The 17,500-nt window shown below is 41.2% G+C and overlaps 1 protein-coding gene across 1 annotated transcript in view; it reads right to left on the bottom strand.

Moving 5' to 3' along the window:
* LOC121856528 (titin-like) overlaps positions 1 to 11,271 on the bottom strand; it is a 38,248-nt gene extending 26,977 nt beyond the window's left edge. Inside the window, exons 1-3 of the mRNA XM_042352160.1 lie at positions 11,132 to 11,271; positions 4,589 to 4,820; positions 3,517 to 3,620 (exon numbers count right to left, since the gene is read on the bottom strand). Coding sequence (XP_042208094.1) covers positions 3,517 to 3,620; positions 4,589 to 4,820; positions 11,132 to 11,271 — 476 coding nt within the window. The remainder of the gene's footprint in view (positions 1 to 3,516; positions 3,621 to 4,588; positions 4,821 to 11,131) is intronic.
* Between the last annotated feature and the right edge of the window lie 6,229 nt (positions 11,272 to 17,500).

Raw genomic sequence — 17,500 nt, 5'->3', positions numbered from 1 at the left:
CCTCCTGGTGGGAATCATTCACAGTCGGTCATGACCCACAACAGAGGTTTGGAAAGTTTCTATCTTGTCGACGCCGACACTGACATGATGATGGAAAAGTGACACAGCAGATACTGGGGTCTCTGGGTTTTCCTCTAAACTAACCTAACCTTGCTTCTCCCACCAAACCTTTTCCCCAGTCACAGTAGATCTGGTTCGTCGCCCTACAGCCTCTCACCCACCGCTCCAACACCTGGAGTCTACCTAGCTAATTCCCTGAACAAAGTGAGGCCTCACTTAGATTACGCGGTTCAGTTCTGGTCACCGTACTATAGATTGGATATGGAATCCCTAGAAAGCATTAGGAACCTTGAGTATAGAGACAGATTAAAGCATCTGAATTTGCACTCCAACGAGAGATATAGAGTGAGGTGTATAAATGGAAGTCAGAGTTAAACAAATGTGATATAACAAAGGTACTCAAATTATCCAATCAGGAGCCAACTCGTAGCAATGGATTTAAATTAGACAAATTTAGATTTAGGCGCGAGATAGGTAAACACTGGTTTGGAAATAGAGTTGTGGATGAGTGAAACAAGTTACCGAACATCATCATTAACTCGAAAACGCTGGGTAGCTTCAAATATAGGTTGGATGGATATATGAGCAATAGGGGTTGGGTGTAAATGGGGGCTGCCTAGTATGGACCAATAGGCCCGTTGCAGTTTCTCCATTCTTATGTTCTTTTGTATGTAAGAACAGAGCAGAGATTCTCAAAAGATATTTACATTGTTATTTTCCTTTTACTAGAGGTGAGAAGACACGTCAAGTCTCAGGGCAGTTTTGATGCTATTTTAATTTATTACCTTGTCTACGCTTCACGGAGCCTGTTAGGAGAAAGAATTAACGTATGAAATTTTGAAAATACGGAACGATCCTTATCTGGATTTTGTATTTTTTTTTGTCACGTTGCATAATATTTCTAAAACATTTGATTGGAGGCGCATATGTAAATTTTCCACTTATCTGTTGTAGGTGTGAAGACAGGGAAATCTGGCTTGAAACTAATGCTATAGTTTACTGTTTATCACTTAACATATCCATAAGTGGAACGCGAAGTACTTTGCGATATTCAGGTAGAAATAATATTGACTAATTCACCTCTTCCTTAACGGAGCAATATGATGTTACTTTATCTCTCTATATATTATATAGTTTCTGAACTAGACCAGCTAATTATGATGTAAGATGAATACACTTCCAGGGCAAAATATAACTTCCGGCTCCACCTCAATGTTTAGAAGTAAATAAACAGGAAGTGCTTGTTTCTATACTGTTGGTCCTCAGTAAAGACCTGAAACTGTTGTAGGTCTTATGAAGGAAACCTCTCACTGACACACAACTTAAAGAGTAATTACCTATTTGATTCTGAATAACTTGACACGAGTGGACCTGACTCTTTTGATAAAAAGAAACAGTACAGCATAAACACCACCGAGTTGTTCTCCCAGTCTCCCTTACTGACAGTGCTGGTGGGTCAGTGTATATTACTGTATAGTGCTGAAGGTTTCCCTGTCAGAAACATCCGCTATCAGGGAAGCAGCTTTTAAATTTCTTTATATTGCTTAACTAATTATAGACTGATGCAGCAGATAGATTACAGGCAGACAAATTATAAGGCAAACAGGTGGGCGGGTAATCTTTAATTACCTCTGGGTATAGGGACCCATCCTCACCCGCTAAGAGGGCGCTGAGAAGCCCGAAGTATAACTCTGTAACTGTGGGTTGATAATAAGAAGGGCATCCCGACGCAAAATCAACTTCAAATTTGCACATTAGGAACACCATGCCACCAGGTAATCACGGCTAACCCACTGTAGAAAATGACCATAGAATGGCGATGAAGATGATGAGACAAGCATACAGTTTAATAAACAGAGGCAAAAATATTAACATACACAGTGTGCGTGTGTATATATATATATATATATATATATATATATATATATATATATATATATATATATATATATATATATATATATATATATATATATATATATATATATATATAATGTGTATGTGTGTGTAAACAACAAAAATCACCTCTGAGTGCCAGGTATCGAACACGGACCACCACAAATGGTAGGCAGGAAGCTTATCCACTAGATCACGATGGGCTAAAAAGCTATCCCACCTTAACTCCTCTGTTGAAGCTCAGGTTCCCTGCCCACCATTGTCAGTGTTGAAGGGATGGGGCAGCCCGCCTACACTCGGACCACAGACAGATTTTAAACGAGCTTCAAGCACACCAGTGTTATAAATATATCAGAAACTGTAATGTACACAGGTAATTATTGTTTACTTTATTTCTCTGTGTACATTACAGTTTCTGATATATGAAGCTCGTTGAGAAAAATAAATAAAAGAATTATGTGCGCGTCACATCACTCACCAGCTATGCCACACACTCGTTCCCATACTGGACTTGTATACTTAATAAAGTGAACGGTCACATGACTTCAATAAATGAACAAAAATGTGGGAGATTCTAAAGATTATAAACGTCACTCAAATGCCACAGGATCTCATTTGGATGTGATTTGGCGCGAGATAAAATTAATTAATCATTGCAGCTCTCTCAAATTAATTTCTTTATATTCAACAGATTCTTCTCTATGTTCTAATTGGTGGTTTATGTTTGTGTGCTTAGTATGCCTTTGATGCTGTAAAAATTATTTATAGCTTCGGAGGTTACATAATACAGATCTGTTACCTTTACTTGTCTCTGTTTCATGTTGGGTGGATCAAAGAGTTACTGAGACTCAAAGAATGAAAAAAAAAATAATAGGAGCAGCTGTGTAACACAAAGTGTAGAGAATGACGGGCGAGTGTTAAGACAAGTGAGTAAATGGATCCATATATACAGTATAGTACATGTTCATATAACCAACTGGCAGCAGCAACAGAGTGAATCTTAACATCTAAACTAATTCACAACGCTTCATATCAGTTCAGTGTTTTTTGAGTGGTCAGACTTGTTCCCTCTATCACTTCCGACACGATTCCGCCATTCATGATCCGAAATTACTTAATGTGATACCTCTAAAGTGAAAGTGGTTCCCATAGGCCTGACTACCCATTACGGACAGTGAGGAACAGGGCACCATATACTAAACCTTCGGTAGAGTGTCTAGCGCTGCACTCGACCTCCTTCACTTCCTCAACTCTGGATCGAGTGACCCGGGATCAAACCAGCAATCCTCAAAATAATCAGCAGTTGCACTCCTCTCAAACCTCTAAGCGCAAGTCCAAGATTCTCTGAAAAAAAATATTTGGCTTTTTCCACCAGAGAGGTAGAAAGAAAAACGGAAATCAAAGCTTTCGTACTTTACTCGAGAGCCCGACAGAAAGACCAAAGTCCAAGATACCCTCAAGAAAACATTGGACACTTTACCTGAGAGGCTGACGCAGAGGGTCCAGATGCCGCCGTGGAGAGGGACGAGATAGATCACCCTTGATGTGTGCCTCCTGAACCTGGCGGCCCGTGGTGAGCGAGAGTTGGGGCCCGCGTTGTACAAGCGTTGGTCCGAGTCCTCTGACCGCCGTAGTTTCATGGGCTGGTGCAACTGTATGACCACCTGCGGGGAGAAGGTGGGTTAAACAAGAGAGGTAGAGCACGAGAGAGAGAGAGTATTTTTATTGCATTATCATCTTTATTAAAAGAGTGTAAAGACACAGAGGGACAAATACAACTGATGGCAAATGAAATAAAGTTTTTCTTGTAATCACAACGTTTCTTCTTTGGGAGATAATAAACGAAATACGTTTAACCAAGAGAAATGTTTGACTACATGACTGAAAGGTTTAGCTGACACGACTTCCTCTGTAATGGAAGGAAGCAGCAGGAATCTTTTTACTTTAGTAACTTGGGTACCAGAAACGTTTGACTTAATTAACAAAAAAATGAATTAGATAACAGTAACGCATGACGTGAGTAACAAACGTTTGCTTTAAGTCGTAAAAACGATTGACTTAGGAGGGGCTTGGCTTGAGCAACAACGACGCTTAATCCAAGCAACGTAGGCGCTTGACTCAAGTAGGTAACAGAAAAGTCCGACCCGGGTAAATGAAACGTTAGCCAGACTTGCGTCACTCAGGTAAAAAAAACAAAAAAAAAACACTAACTCAGAGTTAGGAAGTGTGTAGAGTCATATAACACAAAACAATTTCAGTGTTTGACTAAGTCAAAATCTTATCTAAAGACTCCAGTATAAATTTTCGCCAACCTGCCTTAAAGTGACTGATGTGTAGGTGACCCCACCCGGCAGCAGGGAATGTATAGGACATCTTAGGCCAGGAGGCAGCAGTCAATATTGTCTAGGACTCTAGATATTCGAAGTTCAAGCGTTTAGAACCTTTTATACTGGGGGGGGGGGGTTCTATCTAAGACGTTTCAGATCTGAATGCATGAGAATAAAACGTTTTAAACCCGTACGTATAAATCTAAGACTTTTAAACTAAGATATTTTCAATCTAAGACCGTTTAGACTTGGATATATTATTTACAGCTCTCTCAATAGTTGTAACTTCCTTCTCACAAACGTACACCTCTCAAATACTGCTCTAGTGCAATCAATTCACAAAGTTCATCATAGATTTTAACTCCACTAGCAGAAAGCCATCTGTTGCGTAACTTAGTGACAGTGTGACCATATTTGATATATGACTGATCGGGCAATTTGAATGTATTTCTAAACTTATCTCTATATGACTCTGCTGTCAACCGGTAAGATTTCAAAATGGCTTTCTTGACCACAGAATACTCGTTTTGCTGAGAGCTGGTTAGGGACAAGTAAATGGAACGGTCTTTGCCCACAAGGACAGACTGGATCAGCAAGGGCCAATACTGTACTGCTGAGACCAGGAAAGAGTTGTGGCAATCTGCTCAAATTGGATGAAAAACTCTCCTGATCATGTTCATCAAATTTTGGCACAGACTTCGTCACTTTAATTACATAAAATTTGACGTCACCCGACCCCAGAGTAGCTCTCCTATCCAACAGCTCTAAATGGAATTCCTTTTCTCTTTCCCTGTCCTCCCTTTCTCTTTCCCTGTCCTCCCTTTCTCTTTCTCTGTCCTCCATTTCTTTTTCCTACAACCTTAACTTCATTTCCCACCCCAGCTTCTCTCTTTATAACTGCAACTATGTTAACTTTACTGACGGATCTTCCTCCATCTCACACAGTTGGAACGCAGACTCATCCAAAATTGACTTTTCCACCAAACTTCTAATTACAGCATCTTTGGCAGTTGCCTTTTTCCAAATTTGACTTAATCTCTACTTTATAAAGCTTAGCCAACGAAACCCAATCATCTTTACGAATGGTACTATACTCCAACCTTAACACTGAAGGTTCAGCAATGAACTTAGCTAAATCAATAGACTTCATTTTAAACAGATATGGCAACTTGTACCCAAAATAATTCGCAAAATACACCCCTGATGATTTTATCTTAATTTTACTTAATTTTGACTAAATTCTCCCGGACGCAGGCCCCCATTTTGTTATGCCATAACTTAGCAATTTGAATTACGTTAAAGATGAATATAATAATGGGGGCACATATGGCACAAAAAAAAATACGGCAACTCAGCGAAACTTCGTCCTTAATATTTATCACTTAAAATTAATGTAATTTCAATACACGACAAACAATGTTAATGCAAAAGTTACAAACACAAATAAGGACGAAATTGTGCATCGTGGGTTCAATCACAGCCCTCTTACTTTATCACAACAGTTCAGGAGTGAAGGTTTGGAATTATACACGACACGAAAGATTTAAATAAAATTTTATAACAACAGTTTACCATAATAAATGTGCAGGTTCCATAATGAAGAGATAAATTAAATCAATATTATAAATAATAAACATGATCACTGACTTTGAAAATATTTAGCATAGGACAAAATATTGTTGACAATGACTCCTTACAAAGTTAAACTGCACTTGGTTTTCCATCCTTAATAAACAACTAATATGTGCACAGTATATAAACAATAAACCACCTTACAACACAATAATTAATTGCACTTTCCACACAATACATAATAATAGAGCAGCACTGAGTATATAATACTCAATTAAACAATATTTGAGAAGGTATCCACCACTGACAAACCCAGATGTCCTTTCACCTCCAATGCCCAGCAGTGACTGACAAAACCCACAGTGTAGGCGTGTACCAATGTGTTGGTCCTTTTTTGTAGATATATATCACACACAAATATATATATATATATATATATATATATATATATATATATATATATATATATATATATATATATATATATATATATATATATATATATATATATATATATTAGTTCTGGAACTAGTAAGTGGCTGGGCTGAAGTAAACACTTTGCTGGTTTTTCTTTATTGTAGAAAAATATAGTTTCACAGGTACCGAGTTCAGTTGAGAGTATATTGTACCTTTTTGCTAAGGGAAGTGTCTTAGTGCACCTATAGGTTCACTGGGTAACAAGTGATGTGAGTCGTGAGACGCAAGGAGGAGCGGGCGCGGTATTTGCAAAATCAGCTTGACCTCGCTTAACCTCTGATGAAGTTACAGACCTCAGCATGTATGACCTGCCACACTTTGCCATAAACAGATAAAGTGTACCGGGAATGTTCCCCCCACACACTCATCATTCTGTCACTTTATGTAACTTGCTGACAAAACCCATGACCCTTCAGGCCTTTACACCCTTAATGCATGAACTCCGCACGCTTCCCAGTTGGGCACTGTAAACGCTTCTGCACTTCACCTTGCACAGGATGTAAGGGGTGCCCAATAAACTAGCCCCCTCGTGGGCAATTTGTAATTTAAATCTCTGACATAAACAACTACTGAGTCATGGTTAAATAACTTTGTGAATATCTTGTGAGTTATTGTTAAATAACTTAGTGAATAATTGGATATTATACATTTAAGTATTATACATTTGGGTGAATATTTATATAATACAAATGGTGCTGTTACACTGATGGACTACAAGCTTAACGGCACTAATATAAAACAACTCCTATATTAAACTGCAAAAAAAGTTAAACATACATACATACATATTAGGATAATTTTTATGTATCAAGTACCAGTTTTACTCACAAATACTTTTACAAAATATTTTGCACACATACATCCCGACACTAACGCCAACACCACTCGGAAGGGGAGGGTAACGAGCATCAAAATATTTCGCTATATATATATATATATATATATATATATATATATATATATATATATATATATATATATATATATTTCATAATAATAAAGTACGCGGACTTCTACATACAATCAACACCTCAACTTCGCCAGGATTCAGACCCCGGGCCCTGAGCCCACTTGACTGTGACCAGGGAACGCTACCTCCTGGACCACCAGGATACTAAAAGCAGTCCTAGACTCTATTTATAAGCTACACAAAGCCTGTTCAACGGAAAGCATAACGTGAACCTCAAATAGGGGACTACCTGTATCACGTAGATTCGTCCAGGTAACATTTTGCAAATCCTGTGAAACGAGGGATCACTTCTTATGACTAATTAGCTCAATAAAGCACGCCGGACTTCTACATACACTCCAACATTTTATATATATATATATATATATATATATATATATATATATATATATATATATATATATATATATATATATATATACACACACTAGTGGAATCGCGCCCTCCGGGCGGCTCTTTCGCTAGGCCACGGTAGGACGCCACCTTCCGGGAGGCTCCACATTGTCTCACTGTAGTGCATTAAGGTAGACCACATTTTTGGTTTTGCCATTAGTTGCAAGTATGTACAGATTTTTGCCAGTTCCCACTCTGGAGCATCCAACATAGAACTGTCCATGAGAGAAGCAAGGAAACACCAGGTTTAGGCCAACCATCTTTAGGGACTGTCCCTGGCTTTTGTAGATGGTCATGGCAAAGCTCACTTTAACCGGGAACTGAAGTCGCTTGAACTCAAATGGCAGGTCAGTGGTGATGAGAGGTATCCTTGGTATAAAAACGTCCTCTCCTTTAGCTTTTCCTGTCAGTATTGTAGCTTCCAGTACATGTGGCATCATGTTCTTCACCACCAGTCTTGTGCCATTGCAGAGGATTGGTGGTTCAAGATTTCTTAAGAGCATTATAGGAGTTCCAATCTTGAGAGTGAGGTGGTGAGGAGGCATTCCAGCGGGCTCCAGAGAATTAAGGAATTCTGCAGGGTACTGGACTGCTTGGTCCTGGTCGATTATTGTATCAACAGATTTGAATGAGGTCTCACTGCCTGGAAGCTGTCTGAGTAGAGTCATGTTGATTTCAGCCACTGTTTCATTCTTTGGTGCCAGAATTGCGCGTTCACGCAGCCACTTGTGATCCTTGTAGTGGTGGATAATGTTTGGGTAGACCATGTTAGTGAGCTCAGTTGAGGACTTTACAACATTTCCACATCCTTGAGGAATGATTATTTGTCCTTCTGAATCAACAGGGAAAGTTCCATTCCCAATCTGTAGTAGAAGGTTTGCAAACCGTCCAGCATCCTGATCTCCTTGTAGATGTACTCTCATGTTTGTGGATAGGGTGAGTGTCTGAACACTTCTCCAAAGGTATGATGCCTTGAGGCACGCATTCAGTTCATCAGCTGGAGTGCTTCGAGGAATGACAGGTAGGGTCTGGCGAAAGTCTCCAGCAATGACCATTGTAATGCCACCCATGAGCTGGTCATTTTCTCGTATGTCTTGCAAGGTCCTGTCCAATGCTTCAAACGCTAACTTGTGAGACATAGTGCATTCATCCCAGACTATGAGGCTGCATTTTTCTAAGAGTTTTGCCTTTGCCGATCCTTTTTTGATGTTGCACACTGGATTCTCATTGTGAGCGAGGTTGAGAGGCAGTTTAAAAGTTGAGTGTGCAGTACGTCCTCCTTCTAGTAGTGTTGCAGCAATGCCTGAGGATGCCACAGCAAGAGCAATTTTCCCCTGATGACGTACTTTGGCCAACAGAAGGTTGATCAGGAATGTTTTTCCTGTCCCGCCAGGTGCATCGAGAAAGATCATACCTCCCTGCTCCGCTTGTATCGCTTGCAAGATCTGTTCATAAGCATTTGCTTGATCAGGCACCAGGTGAGGCTCATTTTCTTCAAGAAAATTCACCAGAACTTCAACTGAGTAGTCTGTCTCTCTGAGCAACTCCCTGTTTGCAACTACTGGTTCTTCTCGGTTTGGGGAAGGCAATCCAAAATCAGTCAGGTTTTTTCCGCATAGCTCCATCACTTTGTCTTCCAGCATGATGAGAGCCCTGTTGAACATGTCATCCATGAACTCAATCTCTTGACCAGGATGTTCTCTTCTTGCTTGATGAAGCAGATCCTCTGAAAGACTTTCTTGGTGGTTTTTCCAGAGCTGGCTTGGGTTGGAAAGTCCACATGTAGCAATGATGATGGGAAACAAGTTTCTCATTCTCATTGGCGATTGAGTAGCTGCTGCCTCTTCTAATGTGTCATTCTAGTGACCATCATCTTCCAGTAGCCCAAGGAGATTGCACGCTTCCTGATAGGTTCTGCAGACTTGTCCAATCACTGTCTTAGTGCTGCATATGACGTTGAGCAACGGATGTAGTGCAAAAGTAGTCTCAAACAATAGCATTCAAAGTTGTTGAGGTGAACCGTGTAGACACGTCTCAAAGCATTGCCTGACTTTATCTCTGGATATCCTTCAACATCGAATCCTTGAGCTCTTCTCTGGAACGTTTTCATTGAAGCCTGCCATATGTAGAACTTGGGTACGTTAACATACAGGGGTATTTGAGCACACTCATCTTCCTGTGAAAGCTTCGAGAATGGAGTGAGGGTCGTATCAGCAGGATTTGCCATTTGATTTTGGAGGGACTCTTCTGTGAAGTATACTCTTTGTCCATTTTCCAGGTGAACAGCCAGATGAACTACTGTTGGACATCGTTCGTGTATGGGAAAATTAAAAATTCTCCATAGGGCTTCATTGCTGCATATATAACGGCCCTGCAGAAACTGTGTCACCTCATCATGATTTCCATCCTTTTCCAATGCAAAGATCGCTTGGTCAGAGCCTTTGTTGACGTATTTGCAGACATACTTGATGGACTTGACTGAATTGCAGAACTCCACATTGATGTGCGCATTGAATGCTTTACTCAAAAGAGGATTGTAGGGGACCACCCATTTGTTGTCTACTGTTATTTCACTGTCTGTTCCAGGTCGCAACACTGCTGTAAAACCTCCATCGCCTGGCGCTCTTCTCCTGTACTGAGGACAGCCATCTTCTCCACTCTGAGTATCCTTTATCAGGTCTTTTGGGAAGATTTTGGTGCAACGTCCATCTTTCATGCATGGAGAGTGTCTGTTGAATGGTCCACATGGCCCATGAATCATTTGCTTCTTGATGATCTCATAGAGAACTGGATCTTCTTCTGGATCAGGAAACTCTGCTCGTATGCAGTTGTCAATCATGTTCGGTCGAAGTTTCTCTTTCAGCCAGATCAAGACATGGGCATGTGGTAGACCTCGTTTCTGCCACTCAGTGGAGTACATGTAGCACCGTGTAGGGCCAAGGATTGATGCTTTTGCTCGTAAGTCCATGAGTTTGATCACTTTCTGACGAAATACTCTCGCTGTAATGTCATGCCGATCTTGTCCTTTCTGGCCTTCCATTAGAGCTTCTGTTATGTCAGTCCATACAGGGTTGCATGTAACAGTAATGAAGAGATCTGGTCGTCTATAGTTTCTGACGTAGGTCATGGCATCCTGAGTCTTTTCATGCATGTATCGCGGACCTCCAGTGAAGGAAGAGGGGAGAATCACCAGCTGTCCAACATTACCCACATGTCCATCCCTTGCTACTGCATCTCTCAGATGAATGTAGTCATCAACCCTGAGCTTCTTTTGGTTGAGTCGTATGAAGGTGAGTCTTTCTGTTTCAATTTTGGCATACATGTCCACTACAAACTGGTGGAAGAGGTTCCTTGATCTTAGTATCTGGTTGAAACTGTCTTCTCTGATCATGAATCTGTATGAATAAAAGTCATTGGATGAGACTTTCGTACCTACTTTTGCTGCACCAGTCGCTGGATCTGTGTGAGGAATGTTGAAGTGATATCCGTCTTTACCTTCCAGAAGATGAGAGGATACTGCAGTGCATCATAGGATCGATGTGTCTCTGATATTCTTGTGAGCGACTCGTCTCCCATTTTGAGTATGATGTCTCTTTTCTCAAACTCTTGACCGACAATAAGGATGGCTACTTCATCAACTACAGGAGCATTGAGTCTTCTTTCATGTTCTCCCTTAGGGGTCGTGTCTGCTTTGATCCTGACTTTGTACTCGTCAGAAGGCATGTTTTCCAGGGCATTTTTAAATGACTGTACATACGTGTTGCGCTCATGCAGCATTTCTTGGATAGATAGGACAATGTCATGTCTGACACCTTGAATGTTGCCACACCTGGTAGTAGCCTGTCTTGTGTATAGGATATTTAAGCCGAGGAAGAGTGCATCCCACACAAGTCCTGCTCTGTTAACGAGTTGACAAGTATTTATTGCACAAATTGAAGTAGAAAAGTTTTTTCTTTAAGCAAACCAACCGGACGTTTATACAGATAAATTAAAACTCAACTTGGTTTGGGGGATGTTTACAACACAACTGTTTCCTGGTTTAGCGTTACCCAAAACCATCACGCTGTTACAGGGATTGTTCCCAACATTACTGCTAGTTCTGAGATCACGAAACACTTTAAAGTAAGGAACAGAAACTCTTGATCATTACAGAATTAATGGAAACAGCCACGCTTAAGACTCAAAATGATACCCTTCACTGAAACCCAGCAGGTGCTCGACGTAACTTTAACGTTGATACGACTATGAAATAGTTCTAACGCTGCTAAACTGTTGAATCGATACTGAAACGAAGTACGTTGAAATAAAACACCAATTTCATTTCACCGTCGACTCACCGACTAAACAACGTAATGTGTCGGCTGGGATCAAAATTAGTGTCAGCAACTCATCTCGGTATGATGAATGATCATCCACACATACATCACCGGTTCTCCTGGCGCAAGTTCCAGGATTTTATCTTCCACGGGATGACATTAACAGAAGTTATGGTTCATGCCTTGATGGTATACATTTCACCAACTATCAGTAAATTCAGGACTGCTGCTTTATCTTACATCCACTACAAATGACAGTATTATCCTGCTACTCTATGTTGCAACGATTAATAGTTTAAAGTAAAATACAGTGATTCCTCAAACTAAATAATATTTCGTTTTCATCAGAATTTTCACTAAAACAAAATCAGAAATAAATCTTAGGGATGAAGGAAAAAGCGACTTTGAATTTACGTATGGAACGGCAAGTAGTAGGTAGTAGGCAGCTACCAAACAGGGAGGTACTACTGCCTGGGAAGATATTGGAAGCATAATGTGTTGTCTAATGGTAGACCCTGCTGCCATATGGCATCACGAAAATTGTGACCAAGTCCAAGGCTGCTGATCTATCTTTCTGCCACATTTATACACAATTGTAGGTCCTCAATTGTCTCTCTTACAATTGACAACACAACAAATATAACCGTACTCACTCTTGATCTGTTTTATTCATTCTATTTTATTCTCCTCTGTCAGTTGATATTAATATTGAAGCGGGGCCTTAGAACTTCACCTCGGCGAGGCAAGATCTTCTCTGCTCCCTAGGTACTACATGAACCTGACGATGCTGACCTGTGACCAGGCGAAGGTCATAAGACTGTATCGAGTCACAAGCCGTTCGCGCAAGCAACTAAACCTCCTTGTCCTCAGGAAGTTTTTTGACTCCTTTGGAATTAGGGGGGTGAAAAGGGTCGTCCGCAGACCAGTGAGTGGTGGCCTTATCGTCACCTTCGTGGAATGGGGACAGGCCCAGCAAATAGCCAACATAACATAAATTAACGGGATCCAGATACTAGTGGAAGCTCGCACAGAGGATAACTTGGCGTTGGGAGTCATCTCCCACACCGAGATAGAACACATTGAAAAAAGAAGAACTGGCCGAGCTGATCGGAGACCAGCTCAATAGTCTGAAGCTGACCAGTGCAACTGCACTGGTTACAAAAATTTACAAGCACCGTATTGCTGGGATAGGAGAACATCAGTGAGACCGTATGAAGAAGACAACAAGGTGTTACAAATGCCAGGGTATGGCCATCTGGCAGGGAAGTGTCGAGCTATGGAGGTATGTTGCAGTTGCGGGACGCAGCAACACACCAACTGCTCGGCGGCCACCAAGAAATGCGCAGCTTGTGGTGGCCCTCACTCCTCCTCCGACCAGGGTGTCAAGTGGAGGGAGGTGTAGGGTGGCTAGCTGCGAAGCAAGAAAAACTGCGTTACAAGGAGGCTCTCCTTGTAGTGAAGACAGAAGAAAAGAAGAATCAAGCCCCCAACTGACAGAAAAGAAAAATCAAGACCCCAAGACCACAGAGAAGAAGCCATAATTAAACAAGATCGAAGAAAATGCTTTAGTAACATTAAAATCATCACCGTTTTTAGACGTTTACGAAAATATACCAGAACAAGACCAAGAAGATGAATGCAAATTGAAAAGCAAAAAGAACAAAAGGAAGACGTCCAAAGAAAACGACTAAGGAAAACAACAGCTTCGGCCGAAATAGCCTAAAGGCGAAGTGGCTATTAATCCCAAAAACAAGTACAAGTACAAGGGGCCTTATCGGATGGGTCACACTGGTCGGGAAGGTTGTGGACCCCAAGGCCGACCTGATCATCATCAAACTACTGGGGCCTCAACTAGCGCCACCGGGGTTGCTGGAGGATCGACTTTTTTCACACTTCATTTTTCCAACATTCGCTGCCTGAGATCCAATTTTCCTTCTGTGGAGCACCATCTATTAACCTCTTCCCCCGACCTCTTGCTACTTTCCGAACTTCAACTGACCAAAGCAGCTTCACCCAAGCCTTTTCAAGTCTCTAACTTCAATCTTCATACCTCTTTCCGTTCTAAGGGAGGTGTATGCACCTACTGCAACACAAGTAGGCCTTTATTCTCCCCAAACTAACCTAAGTGTCACCAGCCTGGTCGTCTTCTCTCTACTCTACCCAACAACGTCGGTTAGAGAAGGTACAGAAAAGGGCCTGCAGAATCATGCTCGGCGCAGACTACTCCGGCTACAACAACGCTCTCTCCACCCTGGAAATGCCATCCCTCAGTGACCTCCACCACCAAGCACTAGCAAGGTTTGGCAGTGGACTACTGCACTATCCTCGTCATCGCCACCTCCATCGGCAGCCTGCCCACCTCGCGCAGTCTGCCACTACAACAAACTTCAATAAGGATGCGGAAGATATAAGAATAGCACCATCCATCTATTTTTAAAATAATAAAATCTCCTGATTTATGTACTGTACAGCCCTGTATGTGTATTCAGCATATCATTATGTCTAAATCAAATGTAGTTTGTATATTTTCAGCCACCAGCTGATACTCTATTAATAAACCGTTTATTATTATTATTATTATTATTATTATTATTATTATTATTATTATTATTATTATTATTATTATTATTATTATTATTATTATTATTATTATTATTATTATTATTATTATTATTATTATTATTATTATTATTTTAAGTACACCTATAGCTCGACTCAGGGATCTTGAATCGTCCCTTTATGATGTTTTCTGGCTCAAAATATCTCTGCCAACTATGACTATTTTTTTTGTTCCCTATGCTGTTCTCCCAACTCTACCAACTATTTGGAACTCTTTGACTATCTCACTTCTTGCCATGGGTCGTTTCTATCCACCCACCCCAACACCGAGATCCTCTACCTAGGGGATTTCAATGTACATCACAGAGAGTGGCTTGACTCTGCAAGGGATGACCCAGGTGGAGCTGAGGCAGTCTCATTTTCCTTACTTAATGATTTGGAACAAAATATTTAATAATCAAACACCCTACACGTGTTCCAGAACGACACGAAGATATACTGTCGTCTCCTGCTGCTGCATCTTTGGACATTTTTATGATGGTCAATAATTCATCTGCTGTGACCGGGGATAAGAACAGCTCATTTTACTGTCTGTTTTGCAGGTAGGCTCTAAATTCCTCATGGTGATCAGGGATGCTCTCTGCAAGATTTTTGCCAACATTGATAAATATTCATTGAGGTGGTTGGCAATGAGGAAGGGCTCCGTTACAACTGAATCATTTATCATAGAAGCTGAGTGGGGGGGCCGAAGGCTGAGTGTTCCTGTTCTGAATAGAATTTATGATATTCCAGGTTTTCTTACTGTTGCCTGATGCTGATTGGAGCTTATTTGTATAATAGCTACGTCTGGCATTTCTAACTGTTTGAGTTACTCTATTTCTGATACTTCGATAAGCATCACCGAAAGTTATGGGTCTTTTTGCAAATTTGCTTTGGAGTTTGTGTTTTTCTTTTATCATTGCCTTGATTTCACTTGTGATATAAGGTTTGGAAATGAATACAGAAGGTGTCTGCTTCTGATTTTAATGGATCAAGGTTGAAATTTCCTGTAATGTAGCAAATTTATCAAGAAAGTTCCTTACATTAGTGTGGGGTCTTCTGTAGATTACTCCTACTAGGGTATTTCGTGTGTCGTTACGTAATTCAGTGAAAACACTCTCCATGTACTCCTCCTGAACCTTCAAATCATCTCTTACAGAAGTGTCATACTTGATATCAACATTTAGTATGACACCACCACTGTGTCGTGACGTGTTGACGCAGTGTATATTATAATTAGTGATGTTATACAAGTGTTCAATATCGTTAGTCAGTTTAGTCTCACAGAACCCAAGTACATTTTACACTTACAAGTTAATTATAATTATCTTTATTATAATCCTTCTCGGCCGTTGGTTACCAGTCCCAATGAATGGGATTATGGTATTAATTCATTTGTGAAAGACAACATGAACCAACTAACCTAACATAACCAAAATAATCCAACGTAACCTAATTAAAAATAACCGATACTTCAAGTATTTCATCGGCTACATTTAAAAAAAAGAAAAGAAAACTTGACGTGATAGAGTAAAGCTAACTTTAGATTCATATTCAACATATTGTTATGCCGAGGCATAATTTAGTATTATAGGCCCGAATTAGTGCTTAGTAAAGAAAACTACAGTTCACAAATGTGTTTTTGTGACTGTTAAATCTACCTGCCTGTTGTTTGTCTGTACACTGATACCGATTGCCGGGAAATTACCGGGAACTGTCGAGTGGTAATTCGACAACACTTGTGATATACCTACTTCTTCTTTATATAAGACCTGGCTGCTGGTAACAGGCGATAGAAGCTGGATAAGGGCAGAGTCGTAACAATAAAAAAAAAGTCTTTTCGTTTTTGGACCAGATAAAAGGTTGAATTTTGTTGACTAGTGTAATTAGCGTATTTTGTGGACACACTGTAACGACGTCGACAGTACTAGTTTTGAGGGATTACTACTACTACTCCTACTAATAATAGCTTTTTCCTTATCCACCTTCCTCCTCCTTCCTGAGCCACGCACCCTTCTTCACCCTTCACCCACCCTCTCCCCCTCTCCAACCAACTCCTCCCTGCTTCTTCCTCACACCACCTCACACCCATGGGCTCACATACCACATGATACACCACCTCACCAATCCACCTGATACACATGGACTCCCACACTTTTCAGCCTCGCATCGCATCCTGACCTCCACCACCACCTCCACCGATTGCTCCCCTATGCTACCAAATCCATGGTGTCCCATCTATTGCCTCCCACACCACCACACCCATGGCCTCCCATACCTTCATACCCATTGCATCCCACACCTCCACCCATGGGCTCAGATACCATCACACCAATGAAATCCCCACCACCTCACACCCATGAACTCCCACGTACCTCACACCCATTACCTCCCAAACATCTCACACCCGGCCTCCCGCAACCACCTCCACCACGGCCTCCCACCACCTCACATCCATGACCTCTTACACTACCTCACATACATAGCCTCCCACACCACCTCACATACATGGCTTCCCCACCACCTCCACCCATTTCCTATCCTTTAACTTCACCCATGGCCTCCACACGCCTCATACCCATTTCCTCTTGCACAACCTAACACCCATGACATCCAAACTACTTCACATAAAGGCCTCCCCACCACCTCACATCCATGGCCTCACACCACCTCACCAATTTCCTCTCACCCCTCCCCATGGCCTTCCTACCCCACCTCCCACGCATGGAATCCAATATCATCACACCATGGCCTCCACCCCACCTCACACATGGCCTCCACCCACCCCCTCCTGTGGCCTCCCACACCACCTTCCCCACCCTCGGACTCCTACCCTACCTCACCTATGGCCTCCTCTCTACTTCACACCCATGGCCAGCAGCCGTAACTTC

Source organism: Homarus americanus, unplaced genomic scaffold (genome assembly GCF_018991925.1).
Source record: "Homarus americanus isolate GMGI-L3 unplaced genomic scaffold, GMGI_Hamer_2.0 scaffold51859, whole genome shotgun sequence".
Classification (NCBI taxonomy): domain Eukaryota; kingdom Metazoa; phylum Arthropoda; class Malacostraca; order Decapoda; family Nephropidae; genus Homarus; species Homarus americanus.
This window is presented reverse-complemented; position numbering and strand designations above follow the sequence as displayed.